At 38.6% G+C, this 25,094-nt stretch overlaps 1 protein-coding gene across 1 annotated transcript in view; it reads right to left on the bottom strand.

Annotated features, from left to right (window-relative positions):
* Window positions 1-25,094, bottom strand: part of ZFAND3 (zinc finger AN1-type containing 3) — a 136,452-nt gene that overhangs the window by 32,577 nt on the left and 78,781 nt on the right. Inside the window, exons 4-5 of the mRNA XM_083604635.1 lie at window positions 16,941-17,120; window positions 3,650-3,715 (exon numbers count right to left, since the gene is read on the bottom strand). Coding sequence (XP_083460761.1) covers window positions 3,650-3,715; window positions 16,941-17,120 — 246 coding nt within the window. The remainder of the gene's footprint in view (window positions 1-3,649; window positions 3,716-16,940; window positions 17,121-25,094) is intronic.

Here is a 25,094-nt window from a genome sequence, read left to right as displayed (position 1 = left end):
GGTTGCTTAATGGTGCAAGGAAGGCACTATGCACTTGTGTAGACACTATCATTTCCTCTCATGAACTCATGAGTGCTGACAGGATTGTACCCAAACTGGGTTCCTGAGAACCAAGGAGGTGCTATCAACAAGATTTGCAGAAGTACAAAAAAATTAAATAAAATCCTAGGGTGCAGGGGGACCTACGATAGACATTTTGCCACTGTTAGTTATTTTTAATGTATAGTAACCATAACAATAGTAACCTCAAATCTTTTAAATGCAACCCATGGGGTGCAGTGTACTAAATGCATAGCATCCTTTCACATTTTGCCTCCCCTCCGAAAAAAAGATATGGAAATATGGAGGAGATAATACAATTGATATCAGAAATAGGCAGCAAAACGAGACAGTAAAATTCCATCAACATCCATCATGCTATCTTGGTACATTATCATCTCCCAGCCTCTATTAGCCTTTGCTGTGTCAGTGCAAGTCCTGGACACTTTATCCTGTTTATAATTGCTGATGAGCGGTAATAAGGCCTCTATGCCTCAGCTCCTGTACGTTCCACTTCAGTGCCCACCTATTAGGTGATAACTTTTATTTACAGCCTTGCTTGATGTGCTGTTCTATTAGTACAACTGAGCAGTGAGCAGGGTAAAAAAGTGTCATTAATGGGCGCTGTCACTGCCAGGACCTATGATGTAGAGTGCACCTTTGTGTTCCATCATCACATGCCTTCCAGTGAGAAGGTCCAAAGAGAGCTGAATTTGTAACATGGTGCCCGCCACCAGTCAAATACTAAAGAGCTCCTTAAAGAGCACCTTAAAGGTCAAATGAAACAACAAAACTCTCTCAAAGTTGTTTTTATAATAAAAGGCCTCACTAACCTTTTTTATACTGTTAGCACAGACACTTTACCACTGCAGAGCAATAGCATACCTAATTAATGGTGGAACCAGAGGGTTGTGGGTTTTGTTGTTTTTTTTGTCCTTGCTGCACATATTATGCATGATAAAAATGTGAGCGTAAAAGAAGAAGCTAAAAAAAAATTTACAGCCAAAGCCAAGAAACTAGCCATTGGATTTGGTATATCCACTGCACTTACTTTCTAGCATTTCCAAGCAAACTGACACCTTTAAAAGCTTTAAAGTCTCAATCATAGCTGCTGCTCCCAATCTAGCAAAGCACAACCCTGTACTTAACAGATAAATATCTCTACAAACTATGGCGGAATTATGTCATGTTTGACTGGGACTACTTTTCTTGCAGGAAGAAGCTAGAAGGTATGTATTATGCTTGAAGGTAGGTACAGACAATTCTGCCATTTTTTGTTTCTCTCAGTTTCTCATTTTCCCAGTTTTGAAGTTTAGTTTGTTCAGATTCGACACAGAAGTCTGCACAAAAAAACCTATCATTTTAATTACTGTGTATTTCAATGAAGTTGTGAAACTGGTGTTTATATTCTCAAAACTGCTTAGAAGCCTGTTTTGGCATTAAGTGGTACATAATACATCTTGTTCTCATTTCTCACAATGTATGCATTTTTAAAGCAATTTTGCTTAATACATATATTTATGAAAGTAATGTTTTAATAAACTGTGTTTTGTACTAACACACATTTTTCTATAAAATTCTCTATAATAATATGCATTTTGTGTCCATTTTTTGGTCCAAAAATGGCATTACAAAATTCAGAAAAGTACAAATTTCAAAAGGGTAACAGTGTTTCAGTTTCTGTATTGGTCTGGGAAGTGCAAATTAGGTAAGTTTGTATTAAAATGCAAATAATGTCGCCCATGCCTATTTATAAAGGGCAAACTAAATGCTATCTGCAAACATGTGAACGCAGCCAGGGCCAAGGCCAAATTTACCGGATAAGTACATACACAGAAAAGGGATGGGGGCTCAACACTTTTCCTATTCAATATATTCAACATAAACATTTCAATAGTGTGAAAGTATTATAGACACCAAAACTACCAGAGGTGAAAATTGAAAAAAGCAGGAAATGTTGTTCCATTCCTTTGTGAATCTTATGTGGTTATTTCTTTTCAGAAAATACAAGGCCAGACTACTGGGATAGAGAAGATTCGCTTTGCAGCTATTTTAGACGCAAAATCTTTTAGCACTGAGAATGTTGGAGCTAATCATTAAGGGGCATTTTCATTTATCTCTACCTTAACATAAATGGCTTCATATGATGCTAGTGAATGTAGCAGAATCACTATTAGGTGCTGCAATTTCTGATATGGGGAAGTTTTTCTGCCTCCCCCTTTCCAAAATTATTCTGTTTCTTTAGTTTAGATGCACTTCATAGGCATATCCCTGAGCTAATGACATATCAGTTTTCATGCAGCTACACTGAGTGTCAAAATCAATGCCACTGCCCTTAAGTTGACACCTATGCACACATCAAAACCTATTTACTCAAAATGGAGGTTACCATCATGTTACACATTTGCATTCTCTTGAGACACTGTGGGCAACTAAGCACAGAGGCTTCATGGCCCAACGAGACTCCAGGCTTAAGACACCAAGGGACATCTACTGCTTGCTACCATGTTTTGATGGTCAATGAAAGCCATTCTCTTTGTTCATGGAAGAAAGACCAAAGCAAAAAAGAAAAGGGGGGGGGGGATTTGTTCAGTATCCAGCTTCTGTCCAGAGATGAAGTGGGCGCTGTGCTTGCTTCATTCAAAATCTGTTTTGCTATTATTTTTCTTACTGTCAGTAAGAATGATATCTTAGTGAACTTTATTTTTGTACAGAGCTAGTAATCTCTTCCCACCTGCAAACACTTGAAAACTAGGAATTCTGATGGAGTATAGCTAACTCAGCTGATTACCTTGCTGGGGTGGGTCTTGATACCAAGGAATTTCAACATTTGTCCTGGGGATTCTCATATATATATATATGAGAAAAGTCACATACTGGTTTTGCAGTGGGCAGGATCCTGATATCCTGCTGATAAGAAAATCTTAAGACTAGACTTGTGCTATTTCCAGATCATAAAGCATAGTTTAAGATGGCCAGTAAATAAGATGGTGCACCCCAAGACATTTGTGTAGACTGTTCAATTCCAGAATGTTTCAGTGGGTGTCTACTATGGCTGGGATGCCAAATAACTATTATTTCAAATATTGCCATTGTAAAGGTAGAAGCTATAATTTTGCTTAATTTTGGTATCATTTGTTAGAAAGGTAGGAGGAGTGAGGACTACTTGCCCTTCAGCCTCAAATAAATTGAGAGACAAGCATTGCAGCATAGCAAAGCTTTTCTACTGCCCATCTGCTACAGCTGTGCTCATTGTCATAAAGGAACATTAGCAGTCAGCAGTGGTACCTGTCATGGCCTAGGACAGCTCAGGACTCTCTTGCTTGTTGCAGGAAGTAAGGAGTGTCCCTCCACGGTAGTATATTTTAGCGAAAATGGTAACTTTTAATTTGATTTTTTTTAAGGTGTTGGGAACCCTAACAATTTGTTCAGCTGTCTTTTGAGGTTTGGTAATTCTTGATGTTTCAGTGAGCGTGTGGTTGATTGGGGTTATTTACACATGTGTGTTGAATGTGCACCTCTTGGTTCCCAGTGTTATTTTTTAATATTGTTCTCTCCTTCAGCATACTATATAGCTTGATGTGATGTTTAAAAAGAAATTAAGATTTACCTGAATCGCAGGATCTTTTGGTTGCTGTGGTTAAGGAGACATGAGCTGTATCTGTGCATGGCCCACCTGAAAGCAGAGAAGTAAGTCAGTTCCAGAAAATTACTTTTGCATTACTATGTTGGTCATCCAGAACAGTATAATATCCAAGGCATATAGGTAACCAATACAAACTTGCATAGACATGCTACAAATGCTGTGGAAGAGTCACAACAATAATAATGAAGCTGGAACTCTCTGCTCCTACCACCAAAAAATGGACATCATGAAAATTCTGCAGTAGGATAATATAGTGGAGAGGTGAGATAACAGTCATGGCCAACACTGTTGAACAAGGCAACATATACTACAATAAATTCTATATAACTTTACATATATTATTTAAAACCAATATTCAATTTTTAAAAAATGACGTCCTAACCATATTGCAATTGGCTTAGTGACTGGCTTCTAAATTTCCTAGCAGACCTCAACATGTACCAGAGCAGAACTCTCCAGAGAGCTTGTTAAGCCAGCTGCCTAATAATTGTCTGATATATTGCAGTAAACACACATACCTGATCAGTTCCGCTGAAATGAATTGACAGCAAATGTAACTGGCAACACTGCAGCTTTGATAACTGATTATAACCTTATAGCTTAAAATTAAGTCATTATGGTAAAAGGCGAGTCCCCAAGTACCAATAACTGAATGCAAAATAGTGTTATGAAACTACGTCTCTAGTTATGTTGATGGGCTTCTACTTGTACAATATTCAATATGCATGCACCCACAAATCAACACAGCTGGTTAGGAGTGTGACCTGTGAATCAGAAGCTGCAAGTTCAAATCTCACCTTGGCCATTAACTTGTTAGGTCACTATTTTCTTAACCCTCCATCTGCAATAAAGGGGTAAAACTGCCTCCTCTTACAGGTTTCTTAAATATCTTGAATAATCTAAATTACATAGCACATCCTTGCGGAAATGCCTCTGTGTAAGTTGCCCTCACTGCCACTTCACACAAACTATTTCCAATACAGGCAGGTCCTGCTTTATGAACGCTTGCTATGCAAAAATCCATTTATCTGAACACAAGGAACTAGTGCCCAAACCTTGCTATACGCACCACAGATTCCATGGTCAGGAACACATTAGAAATTTCTCCATAGGAATCAATGGAAATTGTCAACTTGTTATGCAAATGGATATTGTTGACTCACTTTGCAAACACTTGCCTCACAAACTGTTTCCAGGGAACACACTTGTGTTTGTAAAATGGGACCTGCATGTATAGATGTCTCAGTACGAACAAGTCATCATGAATACTTATTCCCTGTGGAAAATGCAACATGTATTTCAGCAGTTAGCGGGCACTGATGAGAGACTGGTTTTGTTGTCCTCCAAGGAATTCACCAACATTAAAAGACAATTTTTAGGGAGCTTTCCCATTGCACATTTCAAGCTGCTGCTCAAAAGGCAACCAGTGAAACAAAATGGAACCCTAGTGAGTCCTTACTGTAAGCAACATTGCAAGAGTTTACTCAAATTATAAAGCAATGAAAATGAGATGCTTGCTAGGCTAACAATACCATGTACCTCCATTTTCAGAAATCCTGCTACTTATCTGCCTGAACTGCAGTAAGGAATAATTTAACAGCCAAATATGAAATTGTTCACATAAGGTAACCATGAATACAATTTCTATACATTTAGACCTTTATCAAAATATCAAAACAGGATAAAGCCCAAGAAATATAGGTGGAAATATATATCAGCAGTCTGAAAGCGGAGATGGGGCACCTTTGGCCTTCCAGATGTTGCTGAACTACAACTCCCATCAGCCCCAGCAAGCACAACCAAAGATCAGGGATTATGGGATTTGTAGTTCAGCAACATTTGGAGGTGGGGGGAAGGTTCCCCACACCTGTCCTAAATAATGTTTATGACCCTGAGGCATAGAAATCTCAAAACCGAATTCTTCCCACCTGTGTTAACTATTTGGTTGTGGTTACAAGGAATCTGATCTTGGATTCAATATACGGGGAGTTGTTGTGTTATTAATTTATTTATGATATAAATAATAAATAATTTTTTTATTATTTATACCCCGCCCTTCCCGGTTCAGAAAACCGGGCTCACGGTAGCTAACAACAAATTTAAAACACTTAACTGATGCAACCAAATGATAAATATCTCCTGCAAGTGCAGTTCAAATAAATTTTAGCCACCATGTACTTCTGAATAGAAAAGTAAAGTAATTACAATGCAGATAAGATAGCTGTGTGAAAAAGTGCTTTTACTATGAAATATCAATAGAACGTAAGAGTATAACGTATTTTGTGTTCAGAGTTTATCTAAATCCGATTGTATATTCTTTTGAAGAACAGATGAACATTATTTTTCTACAATTCAGGCACCACATAGCCTGAGTTGGAATCGTGATGAAGTAGTTCTATATTTCATCAGGTTTTAGAAGTGAAATTTGATAGAACTTATTCCAGACTTCATATAATGGAAGAAGTTCATCTTATTGTGGAAAAAACAATAACCAGAAACCCACATTTATTGTAGGGTAAAACATTTAGTTGCAATCACTGTAGATTTAAACATCAAAGCATATCCAGGCCTTCATCATTATCCTCTAATGCAGAACTTCACCTATCGTTCTTTTGCATTCTTTTGCTGAGAACTGTAATAAAAAATGCTTTGTGTATTGTCCAATCATATATTTCATAAGAAACACTGACTGAAAAGCAACTAAGCAGCAGTATTTCCAGCAACTGCTCTTACCTCTAGCCACAAATCAGCAGTTTCTGTGAAATTTTTCAAAGGTAGATGAAGAATAAAACATGCTTGCTTAAGCCCCTCACTGACAGAATGAAGTTGTTCTGTGATCAAGTATTCTCCTGTATATGTGCCAAACCTCATGAGATGTTGAACACATAGTTTGCCACTGAGTACAGACTTTCCCCACACAAATTGCCATTGTAGGGGGATCCTTTCCTGCCTGTTGTGGCTTTGATCTGGAACAAAAATGCTCCCAGGACCCACCCACCCCAGTACACTGGAAACACTGATCTGTATCAGAACCACAGCAGGAGTCAAAGTGTTAAATCTAATCTGAGTTTGAAATAGTCCACTGCCCCAGTTTAGAATGAAGCCAATTGCTCTGTGCTAGGCACCTGCTCTTTGTCAGATTGCTACCATAGTAAGTACTACGCCCGGCATAGGCAAACTTGGCTCTCCAGATGTTTTGAGTCTACAGCTCTCATGATCCCTAGCTAGCAGGACCAGTGGTCAGGGATGATGGGAATTGTAGTCCCAAAACATCTGGAGGGCCGAGTTTGCCTATACATGTACTACGCATTCAACTGGTACCAGATTGGTAGTTTTCAACCTTTGTATCTACTAAAGCCTCCCAACGCTAGAGAGAAAAATCTGTTTTGATATCTCACAACTGTACACAAGATGAGAAAGGCAAACTACTTAGCAATATTCATGCTTAAGTCAATCCTGGAAAAAGGCAGACAGATACTGGAAGAGAAAGGGAGAAACTGATAAAAACTGATAAGCACAGAGATACTTAAATGGCTTAACCAAACTACACAAAAAGGGTTATGGCCTGATAGTCAAGCCTCCTCTACCAATGACAGGTACCTCCAACACACTCACCTCACATTTTGAGAAGCATGGCACTAGATTCAACATGACATTAAGGCATGTTCTAACTTAAAGTGTTAGTTAGGGCTTCAACAATTACATTTGGATGTAAATACGAATGCACAATGTTAAGGCCCCATTTCCATATCTCTCAGTGGGTTGTGGAAACTGTTTTAGAATCAGTCTAGGTTGATTTCAAGCTGAATAAATCATATGACTGCCAACCTTTATAAGGCTCGGCACAGGCAGAATTTTTGCATATTATAATGGCAACTGTATTTTTGAATGCTTGCAATTAAAAAAAGGAAGCCCATATCAACTAAGAAATCAGGTTGCTGAACAGACATCTAAAAGTTGAGATATCTTGCTATCATTCTTTTGGAAGCCTGCATAAATATTAACTAAAATGGGTAACTTTTTAAAGATTTATTGTACTTCCAATATTCTCTCTTAATTAACATGACATTTACATAACACCACAATTAATTTTCAACTACAGGCGCTGTGGACTAATTAGAAATGCATCATCCCTTATTAAATACCTTGTCAATTTCACTCCCATCATAATCTCCTTGATGATTTTACCTTTGCAGGATTAGACATACTGTCATACCAAATCTCACATTCAGATAAAGTTTGGGTATCTAAATTAGAAGTAAAGCATATGTACACACATTAGTAAGTTTCTGTAATACAGTTTTTGCTATAACATCCCTCGGTATGCAGATGTGTGCAATACATTATGTCCCATGTCTGTAATAATACTAAAGCCACTATATGGAAAGCTTCACCAGAATTCTCTCAGCAGCCTGGAAGGGACCCTAGATTAACAAATCTATTTGACTACTTCAATCAAGTTTCAATACTTTCTTGAGAATATATAATTCCTGCAATATTTGCTAAATAACTTTGCAAAAGGGAGTGTCTGACTGGGTTAAGTTTACACAGTCAGAAAAGGGGGGAAATAGTATATTCATATGGGTAACATCAAATGTTTGCCATACTCAAGAGTAAACCCACTGTAATCAATGATCTTAAGCTGATTCAATGGGTCTTAATTAGATTATCACTCATGGTCTTTGACAATCGCTTTGACAATCTACTTTCTTCTGAAACATTAATGTGGGTGAGATTAAATAACCACCAAGAAACTGCCTGTAGATACTTTTGAAGCACTAAGAAAGGATGCAGCTACTGTGATTTCCATCCTATTCATCTCATGGTTCTTTCAACCACCCTCCTCTCTCTGTGAATTCTGGTTGTTACAGGATGCACAGTGAAGAACAATACTTACATCTTTTGTTCACTGAGGCCATATGAAAGAGCGTCTACAAATTTGGGCTGGTCATGGCAGCCTGCCAGTAACAACTGACCTTACCAATTCTGAGTCCTCTCATACATACAAAGGACTCTGGAGCTAAGAGCAGGACAGGCCAATATTGCTTTATGCTGTACTCTGGAGAAACTCTGTATTAATAAATAAAATATAAGTGCTCTAGGTGTCTCAAAACCATCAGCCAGTGAAGAAGTCAGTAAAGTAGCAATGACTACTAGAGCAGCTGTTCCAAGAACATAGAAGCAGCAGAAGCTCCATATAAGCCATATAGTCCCTATAGCTACTTAGCTCTTTACACTGATAACAAGCAAGAAGACAATGAACAAGTGGCAGTTCTTCTGTATATTTGGGAGAGGAGAAGGAAAGAAAGAAAGAAAGAAAGAAAGAAAGAAAGAAAGAAAGAAAGAAAGAAAGAAAGAGAAGAAGCAGATGATGGGAGGAAAGCTGGATAGGTAGACTGAATTCCTTCTATGGGAGATGCACTGGGGAAACCCAGCCAGATGGGCGTGGTATAAATTGTTGTTGTTGTTATGATGCACTGACACCTACAGAAGGCAGAACAGGAGAGCTAGAAGACAAGGTAATTGGTGAAATTATCTGAGCCCCACATCCATTGTTGGCAGACAAAGAGCTGCCTTTCAGTTGCCCTGTGGTTGCCTTGAAGGCTTCAGCTGTGGATTACAAGTTAGTTGCTTTAAGCTCCAGTAGGTGGGATGATGACAAACTACTCCTGAATTGTTAGCTGCTCACACTGATGGTATACTGGGACCAGGGCAGGTTTTCATTTATCTTGTGCAAGTTGTATTTTGTGCAAATTGCAGCTTCTGAACTTTCTGCCAAGGTAGCCCCCCACATAAAGCACATTACAGGTATTTAACTGGGATGTTATCAGAGCACGGATTACTGTGGCAAGGCTGTCATAGTCCATGAATGGCTGTAGCTGAAAATAGGCACTCTATGCTACCAATATGCCACTTCAGCCTTCAGTGAGAATGCTGGATCAAGAAGTACCCCCAAGCAACAAACCTGCTCATTCAAGAGGAGTGCAACTCCATTCAGAACAGACTGTCAACCCAATTCCTGGACATGAAAACAGTCAATTCACAGCACCTCCATCTTGTTCAGCCTCACTGCCTCCAGTCATTGGTCCAGCGCCTGCACAGCCTCACTCGATTCATATGTCAAGGAAAAAATATTTGCATGCATTGCATGTTTGTTATGACCAGTAGCATGCTTTCTTATTTTTATTTTATGACATGCAGTACAAGCCAAAAGCTTTCTTTACAAACTACATAATCCTATCTCTATACATGACAATACACGTATACACACACACACGACATATTATAAACAAAGACAGAACACAAAAACAGTCTACACACCAGGGCATTTTCTTGTCCCTTGATTATGCCTCCTCTTTTCCAGATATTAGTTTCTAGTTGGAATGGAGTGATATTTGTTTCAACCTCATGGTAAGAAACTTCGCATCGTTATTATGAGAGGCAATTAGTCCAATCTTAATGATGTGAAAAGCCAGTATCCTTGGGCACTGTAGAAACTTTAGAATGATTATCTTTTAGGGGAATCTATCAACAATGAAGGGACACGGGTGGCGCTGTGGGTAAAACCTCAGTGCCTAGGGCTTGCCGATCGCATGGTCGGCGGTTCGAATCCCCGTCGTTCGGTCCCAGCTCCTGCCCACCTAGCAGTTCGAAAGCACCCTTAAGTGCAAGTAGATAAATAGGCACCGCTTTATAGCGGGAAGGTAAACGGCGTTTCCGTGTGCTGCGCTGGTGCAGGCTTGCCAGAGCAGCTTCGTCACGCTGGCCACGTGACCCGGAAGTGTCCTCGGACAGTGCTGGCCCCCGGCCTCTTAAGTGAGATGGGCGCACAACCCGAGAGTCGGACACGACTGGCCCATACGGGCAAGGGTACCTTTACCTTTACCTTATCAACAATGAAGAACAAAAATTAAATTCAAATCAACATTAACTGCAGTGTAAAGAGCATTGCTGAATATTCCATAACTTTAAAACTGCAAATGTATGTACATATGTGCCCCCAGTGCTGTGCAGTATACTTTCCAAGCTATTCCTGGCTTTCAACTGCAAGCATAGTGCTTTGACAAGCAAGTGTATGCTGGAAATCTAGAAAGTAGATGTCAACTATGCCAATCCTCAAAGCCAGTTATTGCTAGTTAAATGAAGTAGCAGAATAAGCAGGGTTGGGAAGACGGAGCAGCAATCATGGAAACAAGACAATAATAGTTGCCTTGTCCACAAGGACTTCCTGCTTCTAAGCACCCTTAAGAGATCTTCACTCTAGGAAATGTTATGTTGGAATATCTAAAATACAATATTCTAAAAACTGCTTTCCTAACAAGCTACGAATGACTTAAATGCTTTTGGCTGGAGGCTTTAGAGACCAGAACCCAAAAGGTTTTTCATGAACTTAAGAGTAGCCAAGCTTAAAAAGAATCCCCATTGTGAGAGTTGGCAGCAACAAACCTTATAAGAACCTCTAGAAAGTATAAGCAACAGTGGTGTTTTGGGAAGCCTGCTTAAACCCTGAATCTAGCCGTGAATGTGTGTAATTGGAATAGACATCCCTAATTTATCTACATAATCAAGTTTGAAAAGAGCCATGAATTAGAATCACAAACATATAAGAGATATAAACTAGAAGGAAGCTAAATCTTAAATGGAAGTCTTCAGAGACACATTGCTTTTCTTCTGCATGTATGGGTAACATTCTGTCACGTGCAGAAACTACTTAGCTGTCCAAGCTTCAACCACTTCTAGAGAATCAACTTGTATTGTTAAAATTAGTTAAATGGATGAAGATTTAATCATTCAGATTTTTATGTACACATTTTTATACAATCTCTCGCTGCCAAACCTTACAACCTTTCGTGTATTTCCCAAATACATTTGTCTCCTGTAGGGAATACATTAAAGCAGGGTACTGAGATGAAGGTATCTGTGTCAACACAATTCGTTTTGCATTACTATTCCCATTTGTAACATAAATACAATACTCCCTACTTAAAATAGGGTCCCTGATTAAAAAATGCTCTATGGTCAATGGAATGCAAAACCAATGTCTTGTAACAAATGCAAGGCTTATATGGGCCCCGATAATCACTTCCCATTTGTTTGCAGTTATGTCAAGGCCTACAGAGAAATACCTGGAACGGCTGTCAAGGATTTCAGACTATTTGGGGTCCTTTCAGAACATCAAAAAGCAACTCAAAAAAGCTCCATTTCCCCACTCATTTCTCTGGAAGTACTATATGCTATATGACTGTGCCCCAAAGCAATCCTGATGTGCAATATCATTATTCTATATATCTTTATATTCCTTTAGGCTCCCTCTCATTTCTTTGGTTCTGATTGTGCAGAAGAAAGCCTGAGCATCAGAAAACATGTTTACAATAGCAATTTTTAAAGGGTTAAAGGGCTAATATTGTAAAGAACAATGAATATTCAATGGCTTAAAGCGAGGTATTTGACCATGTGCATTAAGACGGAAACCAAAATGATTAGGGAATACAGTTCCGTTGCCACACAAACACATGGATACATTCTGGGCAAGAGGAATATCCGTAGTTAATTCCACTTGTAGAGAAGAGAATACATCTAAGCCCAACTGCACATTTCATTAACAAAGGACGTGTGAACATTGTACAGGAATATAATGTTAGACAGTTCCTCAAAACATTCTAAATCATGCTTAAGAATAGAAATTTGGAAAGTCTTGGGAAAAGTTAAGCGCAAATTAAAATGACATCATGTCCTGTGTAGTGAAGTGCTATTGAAATATCAACCTGATCTAATTGCCAAAGTCAAATTTCCCACACGGACATTTTTCATGTTATATTACAATTCAGATTTCACTTAAACCTGCACCATGTCAGCTTGAGCTGCAGTTGCACAGAGGAAAGGAAAACAATGTGACAGCCCCAGAGAAGGTGATGAAGGGCTCAAACTAAATGAAATTGTTAAAGTATATGGCATGACCTTTTAATAAAATACACACAGACTTCCCTAATAAGCGAGTTCTGGAGTGGTTAAAAGAAAAAATTTGTTTTGGCTCCCTCTTTCCTATCCTCATGATCCACATTGTTAAAGAGAACACTTACTACTATGCTCCCTTTGGGGAAGAAGGATAGGCCATTTAAAAAGAAAAATAAATTAATAAATACAAAAGGTAGGAGGCCCAAACAATAACCAACAGACAATAGAGCCTAAATGTATTCTTATGCTATTGAGCTAGTCGTGCAGTGGTTTAAGTGCTGAACGATGTCCTGGGAAATCTGGGTTCAAATCCCCATTCAGCCACGAAGCTCTCTGGGTGACCTTGGGCCAGTCACTGTCTCTCAGTCTAAACTATTTCACAGGGTTGTTGTGGGGATTAAATGAGGAGGGGGAGGGCCATAAATGCCACACTGAGCTCATTGGAGAGATCCGGTCCTTCTTCATGGTGAACACAGCTGAACTATGGAAATCATTCCCACAGGAAACATTGATGGCCACCAACTTGAGTGGCTTTAAAACAGGATTCGACAAAGTCATGGAGGATAAAGCTGTCCATGACTATCAGCCACAATAGCTATCCTCAGCCTCCATGGTTGGAGGCAGTACGCTTCTGAATACCAGTCTAGAAACTGAGAAGGAGGGCGGGGGAAGGCAAGTCCTGTTGTCCTCAGGTTAGGCCCGGCCCACCCATGAGGTGGGATGAAGCAGCCACCTCAGGTGGCAGAAGCCCCCGAGGAGGGATGCTTGTGGTGCCCTGCTGCTCTCAGACCTTGCTGGAAATTGGTGCCAATGCCAGTACATCTTATCTACTGGCAGTGGGGGCAGTGAAGCGGGCAGCACAACCAGTTTCACCTCAAGTGAAAAATGGGGTGCACCACCCCCTGGCTCAGGTCCTACTTGAGGGTTTTTCATGGGGGTCTGGTTGACCACTGTGAGACCAGGATGCTAGTTCAGCTGGGCTTTTGGGCAGATCCAGTCAGCTTTCCTTATTCTCTTAATGTTTTTTTGGGGGGGGTAGAGGGTTAGTTGGGAATGTGGCAGGGAGGAAAGTTAAATCTGGCATTTGGAAGATTCATATTTGGCCACTTCCTTTCCTGTCGGAAGCAGCATCTCCTCTGAGAAAGTATACTGTTGACAACTGGTGCAACTCTAATTAAGAATTACTTGCACTTTTGAGGCATCTTTTCAGATACGGATTTTGTAGGAAATAAATGGGCTTGTATACAAGCAGGCCCAGGGAAAAAAAATAGCTTGTAAGAAGAATGACTGGAATTACAGGAATGCATGCAATCACATTAATATCCTGCCAGACCCAACTGCCACAAAATATAATTATAGATTTTTCCCCCTCCTAGAATATTCTGACTCTTCATAAAAATGCTTAAAATTCTTCCCATTCAGCAAGACTATTAACACGATAGATCTTTATTGCAACATGATGAATAAAATGGCTTACTACAATTATAGTGTGCTTAGCCTGTAGGGCAATTAACCACAGCTAGCACCTTGAAGTCGAGCTGGTTTGGAACGGAGAAAGATCACAAAAGGCTGCCATCTGAATTGTTTTTATTAACAACGCCACTTCTAAGCAGTAAGATCTATGCACAATTTGGTAAGGATTAACTCAATGATATCCCACACAGTTTTTTGTTTACTGAAATACAAGCAAATCTATTCAGTAAAAGTATGCAGCTGTACATCATCATCTCACTGCACTGAAAAAATATCAATCATTTAAGAAACACTGCTATAATGAAAGCAGCGTATGTATTATAGAACTCCTTACAAAACAAAATAAATAATATGAAAAAGCCACCCTTAAATTAAAATCAAAAAAGACATTTAAAGTTTGGGCATTCTTCATTATGGGAAAGAACCTTCCACACTGAGACCATCATCAATCAGAAAAGCTCCATCTGCTGTATAATTAGCTCTGATAAATGACACTAATCTGAGCTACATTAGAGAACTACTGTTTGGGGGTTGTGGGGGAAAAAGAGAGATAGCTAGAACTGTAAATAAATCTAACCACTGTTTCACTTACAGCCATCCCAGCAGGAAGTCATAAAGAATTTTTTATAGGTAATATTTTCAAATGCGCTGCTGGCTGTGCTGCCTAATATCTATCATCTCGGAGCATGCATTAGTGAGTGTACAGAAGCCTAGAACAGAAGAGCATATTTTTGAAATAAGTTCTCCCTTTCGTACATCTTTACAGCCAAACTAGAAAAAAAAAATTGCAAGACAAGTCTGGTCCAATGAAGTAGCTGCTCAGGAAGACAATGGACAATCCCAAGAGATAATGGACTGAAGAAACAGTATTTGGGGGCATTTGCAGAGAAAAGTGCATTTAGAACTTTTTCTGTATTACCCTCCTGGTGCTTCTAGGCAAGAATGGATGGAATAGAAGCAACCTGTGAGATTGCGAATAAATGAGTAAGGCAGACACATTGTGCACACACACATACAGACAGATAGACAGGGGAGCCAAAAATCATTAAGCAAGTAAACGGTGCAGTATGTGACAGTTTACTGGACTTTAACCAAGTAGACCTTTTGCAGTGATTGAGGAATCCTCATTGTGACATTCTGGCATCTTCTGAAAACCTTTTTTATGCCGACAGACCTTTGTAGCTTTGTACTGTTTTAAATGATTTTTTAAAAATGTTTTTTTGTTGTTGTTGTATACTGCCCTGATATTTTATGGTTTGGCAGTATAGAAATGCATTTACAAATGCAAAGATTTACAAATGCATTTACAAATGCAAAGATTCAAATGAAATTCCGAAGATTGGTCATTTACTGTGTTTACATAATTCTTAATTCAAGAGGTTATCTATGGGGGATGAGAAATGATAGTTGCATTTGACAAAACTGTCCCTAGACTGTACTTCTTCGGACTGCAGGTGGGACATTGCACAACTGAATTCTCTTATACAGAAACCTGCACACTGCACCCACATCCTCTCCTGAGCCCAAAAGTTCTCTGGTAAAGGGTTTGATATTAGCTTTACTTCCCACTGTGCTCGTTTTCTGTGTATAACATTCCCCCTATTCCCAAATGGGTAGCCATTCAACTATGCAGTCCTCCCCCTGAAATCTCGACTGGTACAGTCTAGGAGCGGTCTTATCACATGACTTATCACATGAAACACTATTACTTTCTACTTAAATCTCTTTCATGGTTGTATTAGCATACTTGAACATAGTATTCTTGACTATGTAATCTTCTGTGATTTTTATTTGGAACAATTTATTCCTGTTTGCAACCAACAATAGTAATTGGCCTTTTTCAGAGCTCCTAAGTGGATATAGACTAAAAGCTTGTTTTTATAAAATTCCCTACAGTATTTAAGAGGTTCCAATTCTAAGGTGTAAGATGGTTTTATCTCCTGTTCCCATTCCTTGAGTTTTATCTGCAAAGCAGAATATAAATGCAATGAACAAGATTAATCCAACAGCATATTTAGCACCACTGAAAAACAATAAGTGACTTATCAAAATTACTGTCTAGAGAAAATCCTTTTATTCCAAATGAAGAAGTGGCTGAAAAAGAGCACTTTATCACATTGTCCCAAAGAAAATGGTGAGAAAGTACAAACCTTCCTAGCACTTATTCCAAATAAATAACTAGATCTACATCCCTTTCCCCAACATATAGATATATATCTATACATAAAGCTTTGTATTTCAGAGGAGAGCTTTGCAAAGAAGCACACAATGAAATTTCAACTTTTGTCAGAAACTTCCATGAAATAGCACTGATGGCATCTGAATTCAAACTATTGAATAACACTTTACTTTTAAAGGAAGTTGTCAGACTAAGATAAAAGAATCAGCAAAATGTATGCCTGTAATACCCAAATGTTTCAGGAAGTATTTATGTTTATTCTACACAAGTCACCATGTGTGAGATCCCCTAACCACTGGGTGACACCCTATGTTGCATGCTTAGTTTTCTGTACTTATTTGAAGAACATCATCACAATTATTGCGATAATATGGGCTCTAGTTTCCACAGCACAGGCCAACAGTTAAGCTATAGGTTGACAAATGTAGTAATTAGTGTTATGAAAATGATAAAGCTATGCAAACTGAGCTCTATTCAATCAAGATAGAAAACGCTTTCCTTTCCTTGTTCTTCCTACAACTGTCACACAACTATCATTCTCATGCAGTTTTCTACAGTTTCCCAAAGAAATCACTACATTCTTCTTAAAGGCTGAAAACTAAAGAGGCTAGAAAAGAGCAGAGCCTACTTTGCTCTCCTTACACTTACATTTTTCTTTACTCGGTGAAGTTACATTCAGTTCTGTCGAAAGTTGCTGGTTGGAGTTAACAGTCTGCGTAGATAGGGAGGTATTACTGTTGTCACTATTTGTTTCTCCAGAGAACAAATCTGATTGGCTGTTGCTTGTGCTGGGAGTGGACTCATCATCTGGTTGCTTCTTTTGAAAATCTAACAAGACACAAAATTGGGGAGATGGGATTATTGACTACAAAACACGTTTCTGTCCAATGGGGCACATACAATATGTTGTATTTTGCAATATAATCATCTCTATAAACTGTGATTTAATCCTATTAGTCTAAGCCCTAAGATATTAAACTTACCTTCATTGCACCAATACATTATTACTGAACTCGGAATAGTCACCGAGTGCTTTTCCAGTGGAATGGCGAGATACACATTTAGCGCACAATCCAACTAGTGCTTTGCCTCCAGTGGACTGGAGCAACTAACAGAAGTGGGGAGATTTTTGCTTATTTCCTCCACACACACACACCCAAAGCCCCTTAAAAATTTGTTCTAGAGAAAAGGGTTAACTCCCTTGCCATGCCACAATTCTTGTGTAGCTTCTCCCACCAGCAATTAATTAGAGAAGAAACCAGGTAAAGGCAAATTATGTGACATACATCCTGTCTAGTTGGCATTAGTTGTGAGAGTTTCTATGCTCAATGCAATTAATGAGGAAACTAGGCAAAATTACTTGTTGCCTCCTAAAACGAGGCTAGGTCGTTTACTAACTTGGTTCTCAGATTACAGTGTCACGCGAATACAGTTTGTGAACTGCAAATGAATATTGAATTTAACCAAGGTATGTAACAAATAATCATTCATTTTTCGCAAAGGCTCTCTTTATATGACAAAACATCAATATCAGTTCTTCCTACCTACTAACACTATGTGATCAACTGATCGGTGACTTCCACCAAGCCATCACCTCTTTCTAAGGTGTCTGATTAGCATGGCAGCTAAAGCCTTATTATCCTTATTTAGAAAAAGCAACTGGCCAATGTAAATATTGCATAATTTTATCCTCTTGTGCATGACCTTCACCACAGCATTTATTAAATGCCAATAAAGGATTTTGCAAACTTGTCTATTTGTTATATCAACCAGGAAACAACTTAGATCTGTAACTATGCATGTTTTTAAAACCCATCATGATATGTTCAGCTTCATCTGTGCTGATACTGGACCAATTCTAACAAACTCCATTTATTTTCAAAATTTCAGGTTTAAGTCCCTATTGAAAACTGAGAATGGTTTGCATTTGCAATTAAGAGAAAACTTTGGTGAATTCTGTAAAGGCAAGTCCTGGAAAGAAAAAAACCTAGAAAAATGAAGGTACACAAAGTATTCCTCTGGATCATGGGCTACTTAACCAGTAGTTCATTTCTGACTTTTTTATTACATTATAGCCATATTCAATGAGGAAATAAAAACATCAACAAGGAAAATCACATGAAGCCTGGAAATACGTTGTCTCATTTTAAGCCCAGTGAAATCCTTTACATTTGCTATGCAGATTTATACCAGTGTCAATTATTCTTAGCTTGATTTCCACATGTGTACTTTAAGGATTGCCTTTGGTTTCTTCTGTTAACACAAGCTATGCTTCAATTTTATTTCACTCCTATATCCTAAGAATTGGCAATAAATTATGAAATGATGCCTTTAACTAGAGCTTATTAAGCCCAAGTTGATAACAAAACAGCCTGCTCTTCAGGATCTGCAAGATCTTAAATTCAATAAAATGCTGTTTTATACTATATTAAGCTCAACAGGAACAGCTTAAGGTAGAACAAGGGAAGAACCAAATGAGGACCTGATACTATTTCTTTTAAAACTGGATAAAGATACATGCCCCAGCACAAAATTAATTTATTCCAGTTTGTTATTCCTTTTAGGAATTTTAACATGAAAGATACAAATTATGCAATGAAATGAAGAAGCATTTCATTACTTCTTTCTGCTTCATCCTACAGCAGGGAGCCAGCCTTAACAATCCCATTTTCCTTACAACTGCTCTATATTCTGTTAATTTTACAGAACAGCGTTTCCATGTGCTCTGGCTTCCTTCACGGTGTTCCGTTGCACCAGAAGCGGTTTAGTCCTGCTGGCCACATGACCCAGAAAGCTGTTTGTGGACAAACGCCGGCCCCCTCGGCCTGAAAGCGAGATGAGTGCCGCAACCCCAGAGTTGACTTTGACTGGACTTAACCGTCCGGGGGTCCTTTACCTTTACCGTATAACACACCCCGCAAGATGAGATACTGATTGGAATGTTTCTATGACAACTATTAAGATACAGCATTATTAGGAAATTAACCTACTTATAAGCATCTCCCAGTATGCGCTATTCCAAGCAGAAACATCTTGCTTTCTACGGGCAAGTTGTAGAATTTTGTAAACAGCTACTTTTAATAAAGGCTAGCTATTTCATAAGTAACAGCAAAAATTGTACTAAAGGAAAGCAAATGTTTGTAGCACAGAACACAATCTTCTCCCATTCAAGACAAGTCCATTTTGTTGTATGAACCAAATTCTTTCCTCAGCAAGTCTCCGAGTATTAATAGGTCTTTTCCTAATGAAGCACACAGGACAGCACTGAAGTAGAAGGCTCCTGGCTACTACAAGTCCAGGTAAATTTATGAACTCCTCTAAATGTGTCTCTTACCTTTCTTATGAACGATAACTGGTCTCTTATCTCTGCTGGTTTATAAATACTGGGAAAACAAAATAAATTTTGGATGCCCAATAAACCCAAGTGACAAAAATACCTTAGAAATGGGTAAACTCAACAGGGCTTGTTCATGAGAGATGCCGAGAGGGGACATGGCCAACCAAACAAGAGAGTAAACACACACCTTTGAATCATTGTTTTGTTTGCTAAAATACAAGGGTCGTTTACCTATTCTGGTTTTCTCCAATTTCTCCTTGAGGATATCAAGAACACATGTTTCTACCTAGACTACTAATGAACAGAAACAACTAATTTTACTTACTTCATTAAAAGAAATGAAATACTCTAGCAGACAGAATAAAATCTATTCAGGTAAATTATAAGAGCTTGTTAAATATACTGAAACAGCAAGTTGCCAGTGTGGGGCAACTGAGAAACTGAGTAGGCTAAAAGAACCCCTAGTGCAATATTGGTGAAAGCTCAAAAGATCTCTGAAGTAGGCTTACTAACCAATGGATGCAAAATTTAATTACGTTACATATTTACTTTGCCCACTTCAAATAAAAGAGCATGCAAGATTTCATATTATTTAAATAAAAGCACATTATCAATTAGTGCCTCTAGCACTGCTGGCATCTACACAGTCCTCACTCAGGTGCCCTTTTAGATGTCTAGGGAGAATCCTAGCATTTAAGAACATTGGTCTATTATTTTTAATTAATTTCTCTAGACTAACCCACGGAGTCCCAATTAAGGTTAACTATTGCCTAATTTTCCATCAGTGGTGTTTGTTTGGAATTCAAAACGCTTTCAAATTTTTAATAAAAAAAACCAAGTGCCAGGTAGTTTCAAGATGGAGCATAATCTATATTTTGAATTAAGTAGATGTGGTGGTAGGGATATGGTGGTGGTGGAGGAGCAACAGACCACTCACTACCAACATTATCCCAAAAATCGTAATATAAAATGGCATCAAAGCAACAGTAAAATGATTTCCCCCATAGCTGCTTGGTTGTGGCAGTATTGAAATGACTTCATTACTTCTGTGAATCTTAGGTTCTACTTCAGTGCTGTGAATCTTAGGAAATTTTTTTCCCTTTATTTCCCCCCCAAAAAACTATGGGACGAAAAATACGGTAAGTTCAAGTATGACAGAAGGGATATTGCCAAAGCTACACAGTTAGATTACCAAATATATGAACTTAAGGTCACATTTAAACTTTCTACTCTAGTAGCATTGATCTGCTACACTGAACTAGTTCTTTAATTGCCACAGCATTGTATGTTAAGGTAAGGTAATGAATTGCTTTAAATAAGGCAAATGGCATTCATGCATCCTATAGCCTTTGTTTCATTTTGTAGAGAATAGGCACTATTTGCAGTAACCATCCTAGATTACACAGCGGTCATGCTGGGGAGATACCCTTCTCTTGAAATATGAATAAAAGATCAATTTCATGGCTTTGAAAAATGATGAAATTATCTTGGGTCAAAAACTTGGGGAACTCCCAACATCTTTGTCCATGCTAGATGAGGCTAGTGTGTTGAGAGTCCAACATCTTGAGGACAACAGGTTACCCACCCATGAATTAGATATGTACCACATCAAGCTTTGGACTTGCATAGCCCCTCTCTTCTTCCCCCATGTTCAAGGGAAGGAGAATAAAAGCTTCAATTTAGAACACTATGAGCTTGTTAACAAAGATACTGAACAAGATTCAAATCAGTGTTTTCCTATGTTGAGACATAATGAGAAACTATGATTGTTACAATATGTGAATGCAGTGTGTTCTTATAACTATGTTTCAATGCTTGGATGTGGCCATTATTTTAATCATATAAATATGAATTTGAACCCATGTGTTTTGATTTCTCCCTCAAAAGTTCTATTTTATTTCAAATTCAGACAATTTGAAACAGTGGCGTAGCGTGGGGGGCGCAACATCTGGGGGTTAGGGTTAGGGGGCGCGAATCCACGGGTTAGGGGGCGCAAATCCACGGGTTAGGGGGCGCAAATTACTTGCCTTGCCCCGGGTGCTGACAACTCACGCTACGCCACTGATTTGAAATGTGTATTACCTTAGGTTTAGAATATTAACTGAAATTGAGACAGCTACTTCCAGATCCGTTTAACAGATCCAAAGGTATTTTTTTTCATTAACATGAAGCACCATCACTCAGTGAAAGGGGAAAGGTGCTGTTCAGCAGGTTACACTGCTCATCTGGTAGCGAGCAAGGCAGAACCATACAAATGACCCAAAAGAGAAGTAAGCCCAGTTGTCAAAGAAACAAGAGAGCCAGAAAGCTGTTGGTAACAAAGCCAAGTTTAATAGGGTTCACCTGCCCTTGATGGACTCTGCTCAAATCTTCAATGAGGCATTTATTTGCAGCTATGCCCTGAACCAAGTGCTAATGATAAAATTAACCAAGAGTGGGTCAACGTCTGAACAATATGACTAGTAAAAAACCCCCAACCTATATTAGAAAAGGTGATTAACCTTTTAAAATATGGTATGGCTGGTAAATTCAGAAATGTCAGTGTTACATTTTAAGTAAAAATAAAGCCCCATGACTCCTACCTGCAGTGATTTAAGTTGATAACAAGGCAATATAAAAGCCACCATGATAAGTTTAGTCACACTCTCAAGTGTGCTTGTACTGGATTCAAAGCAGGAATATAAAATTAACTATTTAAGATTCAGTCCAAAATTTGTTTTAGCAGCATGAAGCCACATAAAACAACAAATCTCATCCTATGTGCCAAGAGACAAAAAGGTACACTCAGCTAACTGAATCTGCTCAAAGCTGGTCTGACTCAGTACTTATAAAATGAATAGAAAGCCAACTACAGTTTTCAATACCCGAAAACATTCTAGAACAACTAGAAAAAGCAAAACTACACTTACTCTTATTTTCAAATTGTATGAGTTATAAAAACTAAGAGATAGGGAAATGGTGTTTGGCTTTTTAAAAACACTTTATTGGTTTAGACCAATAAACAATTAAAAGAATTCAGCAAGAAGAGTGAGAGAACCTGTATTTAGACACCGGTACTATAACATCTTTCCAGAGATTGTATTTTAAGCACACCCTACTGGCCTAGATTTCTCAATGCTACGAGGAACAATTTGAAAGGATAGCAATTTGCTAAAAATGAATAGGAAATTAAGAAATACCTCTACCTTGAATAGAAACCATAAAAACTCAATTTAGCTCTCTGAAAAGGTACCAGCCTTAGAACTCAGGTAATTATGTAGGAAGATATTCAGCGGTGCTGCTTCCTAATTTCAGCTAGACCTATTCCTTGGGGAATTCAACATCCATAGGATTTGACCACAGCAAGTACCTTGCCATGCATGAAATACTGGAGAAGCTAAAATAAGCAACAAAAAAACGAAGCAATAGTCTATAATAGGGAAGCCATTGAGATTTCACCTGCTGTAAACCGCATTAAATGTGCAGGCTGGTTGCTGGGGATCAAGAAAGATGACATTAGAAGCAACAAGCAGGGAGATCCATTTGCTTTCTGACATGGTGATTTAGTGGAGAATCCAACCACTGTCTTGGATCAAAAGAAATGGAAGCAAAGCTTTACACGCTCAATGGAGCTCTCTGCCATTCCTCCCCTCAAAAGCCACTCCCGAGAGTCATGAAACCTGAATGGCATGAGATGTGACATGGGGCAGGGAGTGGGTAACTATCATATTATGATTAAAAAGAAATCATTTTGAATAGTAGGAAAAAAATTATTGAAGAAGTCGAAGCAAAAGGGTGGACAGGTATTTTCAAGATATGCTTTAGGTCATGGGTCGGCAAAATAAGGCCCGGGGGCCGGATCTGGCCCGATTGCCTTTTAAGTCTGGCGCGCGGACGGTCTGGGAATCAGCATGTTTTTACATGAGCAGAATGTGTCTTTTTATTTAAAATGCATCTCTGGGTTAGTTGTGGGATGCTCAATCAATTTAGATCCATCCCTAAGACATTTTCCATCTGAATGAAGTAGAAGTCAGAAGCTTAAAATCCATGCCATGCTTAAATCATAAAGAGAACTCAGAAATATGATGCAGGCTTGTTTTTATAAATATGCTGTGTACAGGCAACCCCTGGGGGTTGCGTTCTGGGTCACAGCATGCCTAAGCCAACTCTGCCCCATTCTTCCCCCTTTTCTGGCCACTTCTGGGTTGCTGCGATGTGCACACGAGCAGCCACGCACATATCGTACATGTGTAAATCGGTCATTGCCTACACTAGCATTTGCTAATTTTGAAACATCAGATTCAACAGCATAGAATTTTTCCTTATTTAATTCTAAACAAACTACCTTTCATTACTATGCACTTCATACATTTGTCTGTTCAAGTCATTATTGTTGATTATGCCTGATATTTCAGTCATTGAATTCTACTTCCTTAGAGAACAGAAATGAATAGTCTTGTTGAACGGATAAATATCAGAATTATGATAGATCTGCAATATCTAAACTAGTATTCATCTACTTGAGTACGGTAAACTAACTTAAAGGACAGATTCAAATTACTTTAGAATTGGTAAATTAATTGCTCTCTCAAAGGAGTTCTTAACTGACCTTGAAGGATCATTTTCCTACTATTTTTCTATGAAGGCAACTATTCTATAAGAGGTTGCAATTTCATATTGTGTTCAAGCAACAATACCTTTAATTTTTTTTAAAAAAGTTCAATATATTGCTTAGAAATAAGATTTAGTATTATTTAACTGTATTTTTTCTCAAGGTCAATAAAGAGAGAGAGAGAGAGCGCGCGCGCGCACCAATAAGCTTACAAACAAAAAAGACAAGACACACAACAGGAGAGTAGTGGAAAAAGGCAGAGGAGGGAGATCAGTTCTTCAAGGCCATAAACAAAGCGATGAGCTACAAACTTTCATATCAAGTACACACCAGGCTAATCTTCCCTTGTTGTGTTCTAGATTAACAGTAATTGATGACTCTTAATTTTTCAGTTGATGGATGGAACCAGTGTCATTTTCTTTCGGTTTTTGCAGTCACAGGGCAACTGGCAGGGAAAACAGAATGTTCTAGCTCCCTTCAACTCCTTCTCTGCTCAGTGTTTGGGTCTGGATTTGTCTCCTCCTTGTCTTGACATTATTTCTGGGAGGCAAAGGGTATAGCCTCCCAGTGGCCCTTGGTCCCCTGGGCTGATGGCAGAGCCCAGAGTTTGCTGCAGTTACTATTATAGAAATAGCCATAGAGGGGAGAATTTGCCTTACATGGGGTATAGGTAGGCACTAGAGCACCAGGGAATTTGAAACAGAAACCTAAAGGTCAAATGCAAATGGCTAGAATGTGAAAACCAACAGAGCGAAAGACTGAGATTAGAGAAAGAAGGTAGAGATAGGGAGGAACCATAATAATAATAATAATAAATAATTTTATTATTTATACCCCGCCCATCTGGCTGGGTTTCCTAGGCCACTCTGGGCAG

Source organism: Podarcis filfolensis (genome assembly GCF_964270895.1).
Source record: "Podarcis filfolensis genome assembly, chromosome: 3".
NCBI lineage: Eukaryota > Metazoa > Chordata > Lepidosauria > Squamata > Lacertidae > Podarcis > Podarcis filfolensis.
Note: the sequence above shows the minus strand (reverse complement) of the source record. Positions and strands in the feature narration are given on the sequence as shown.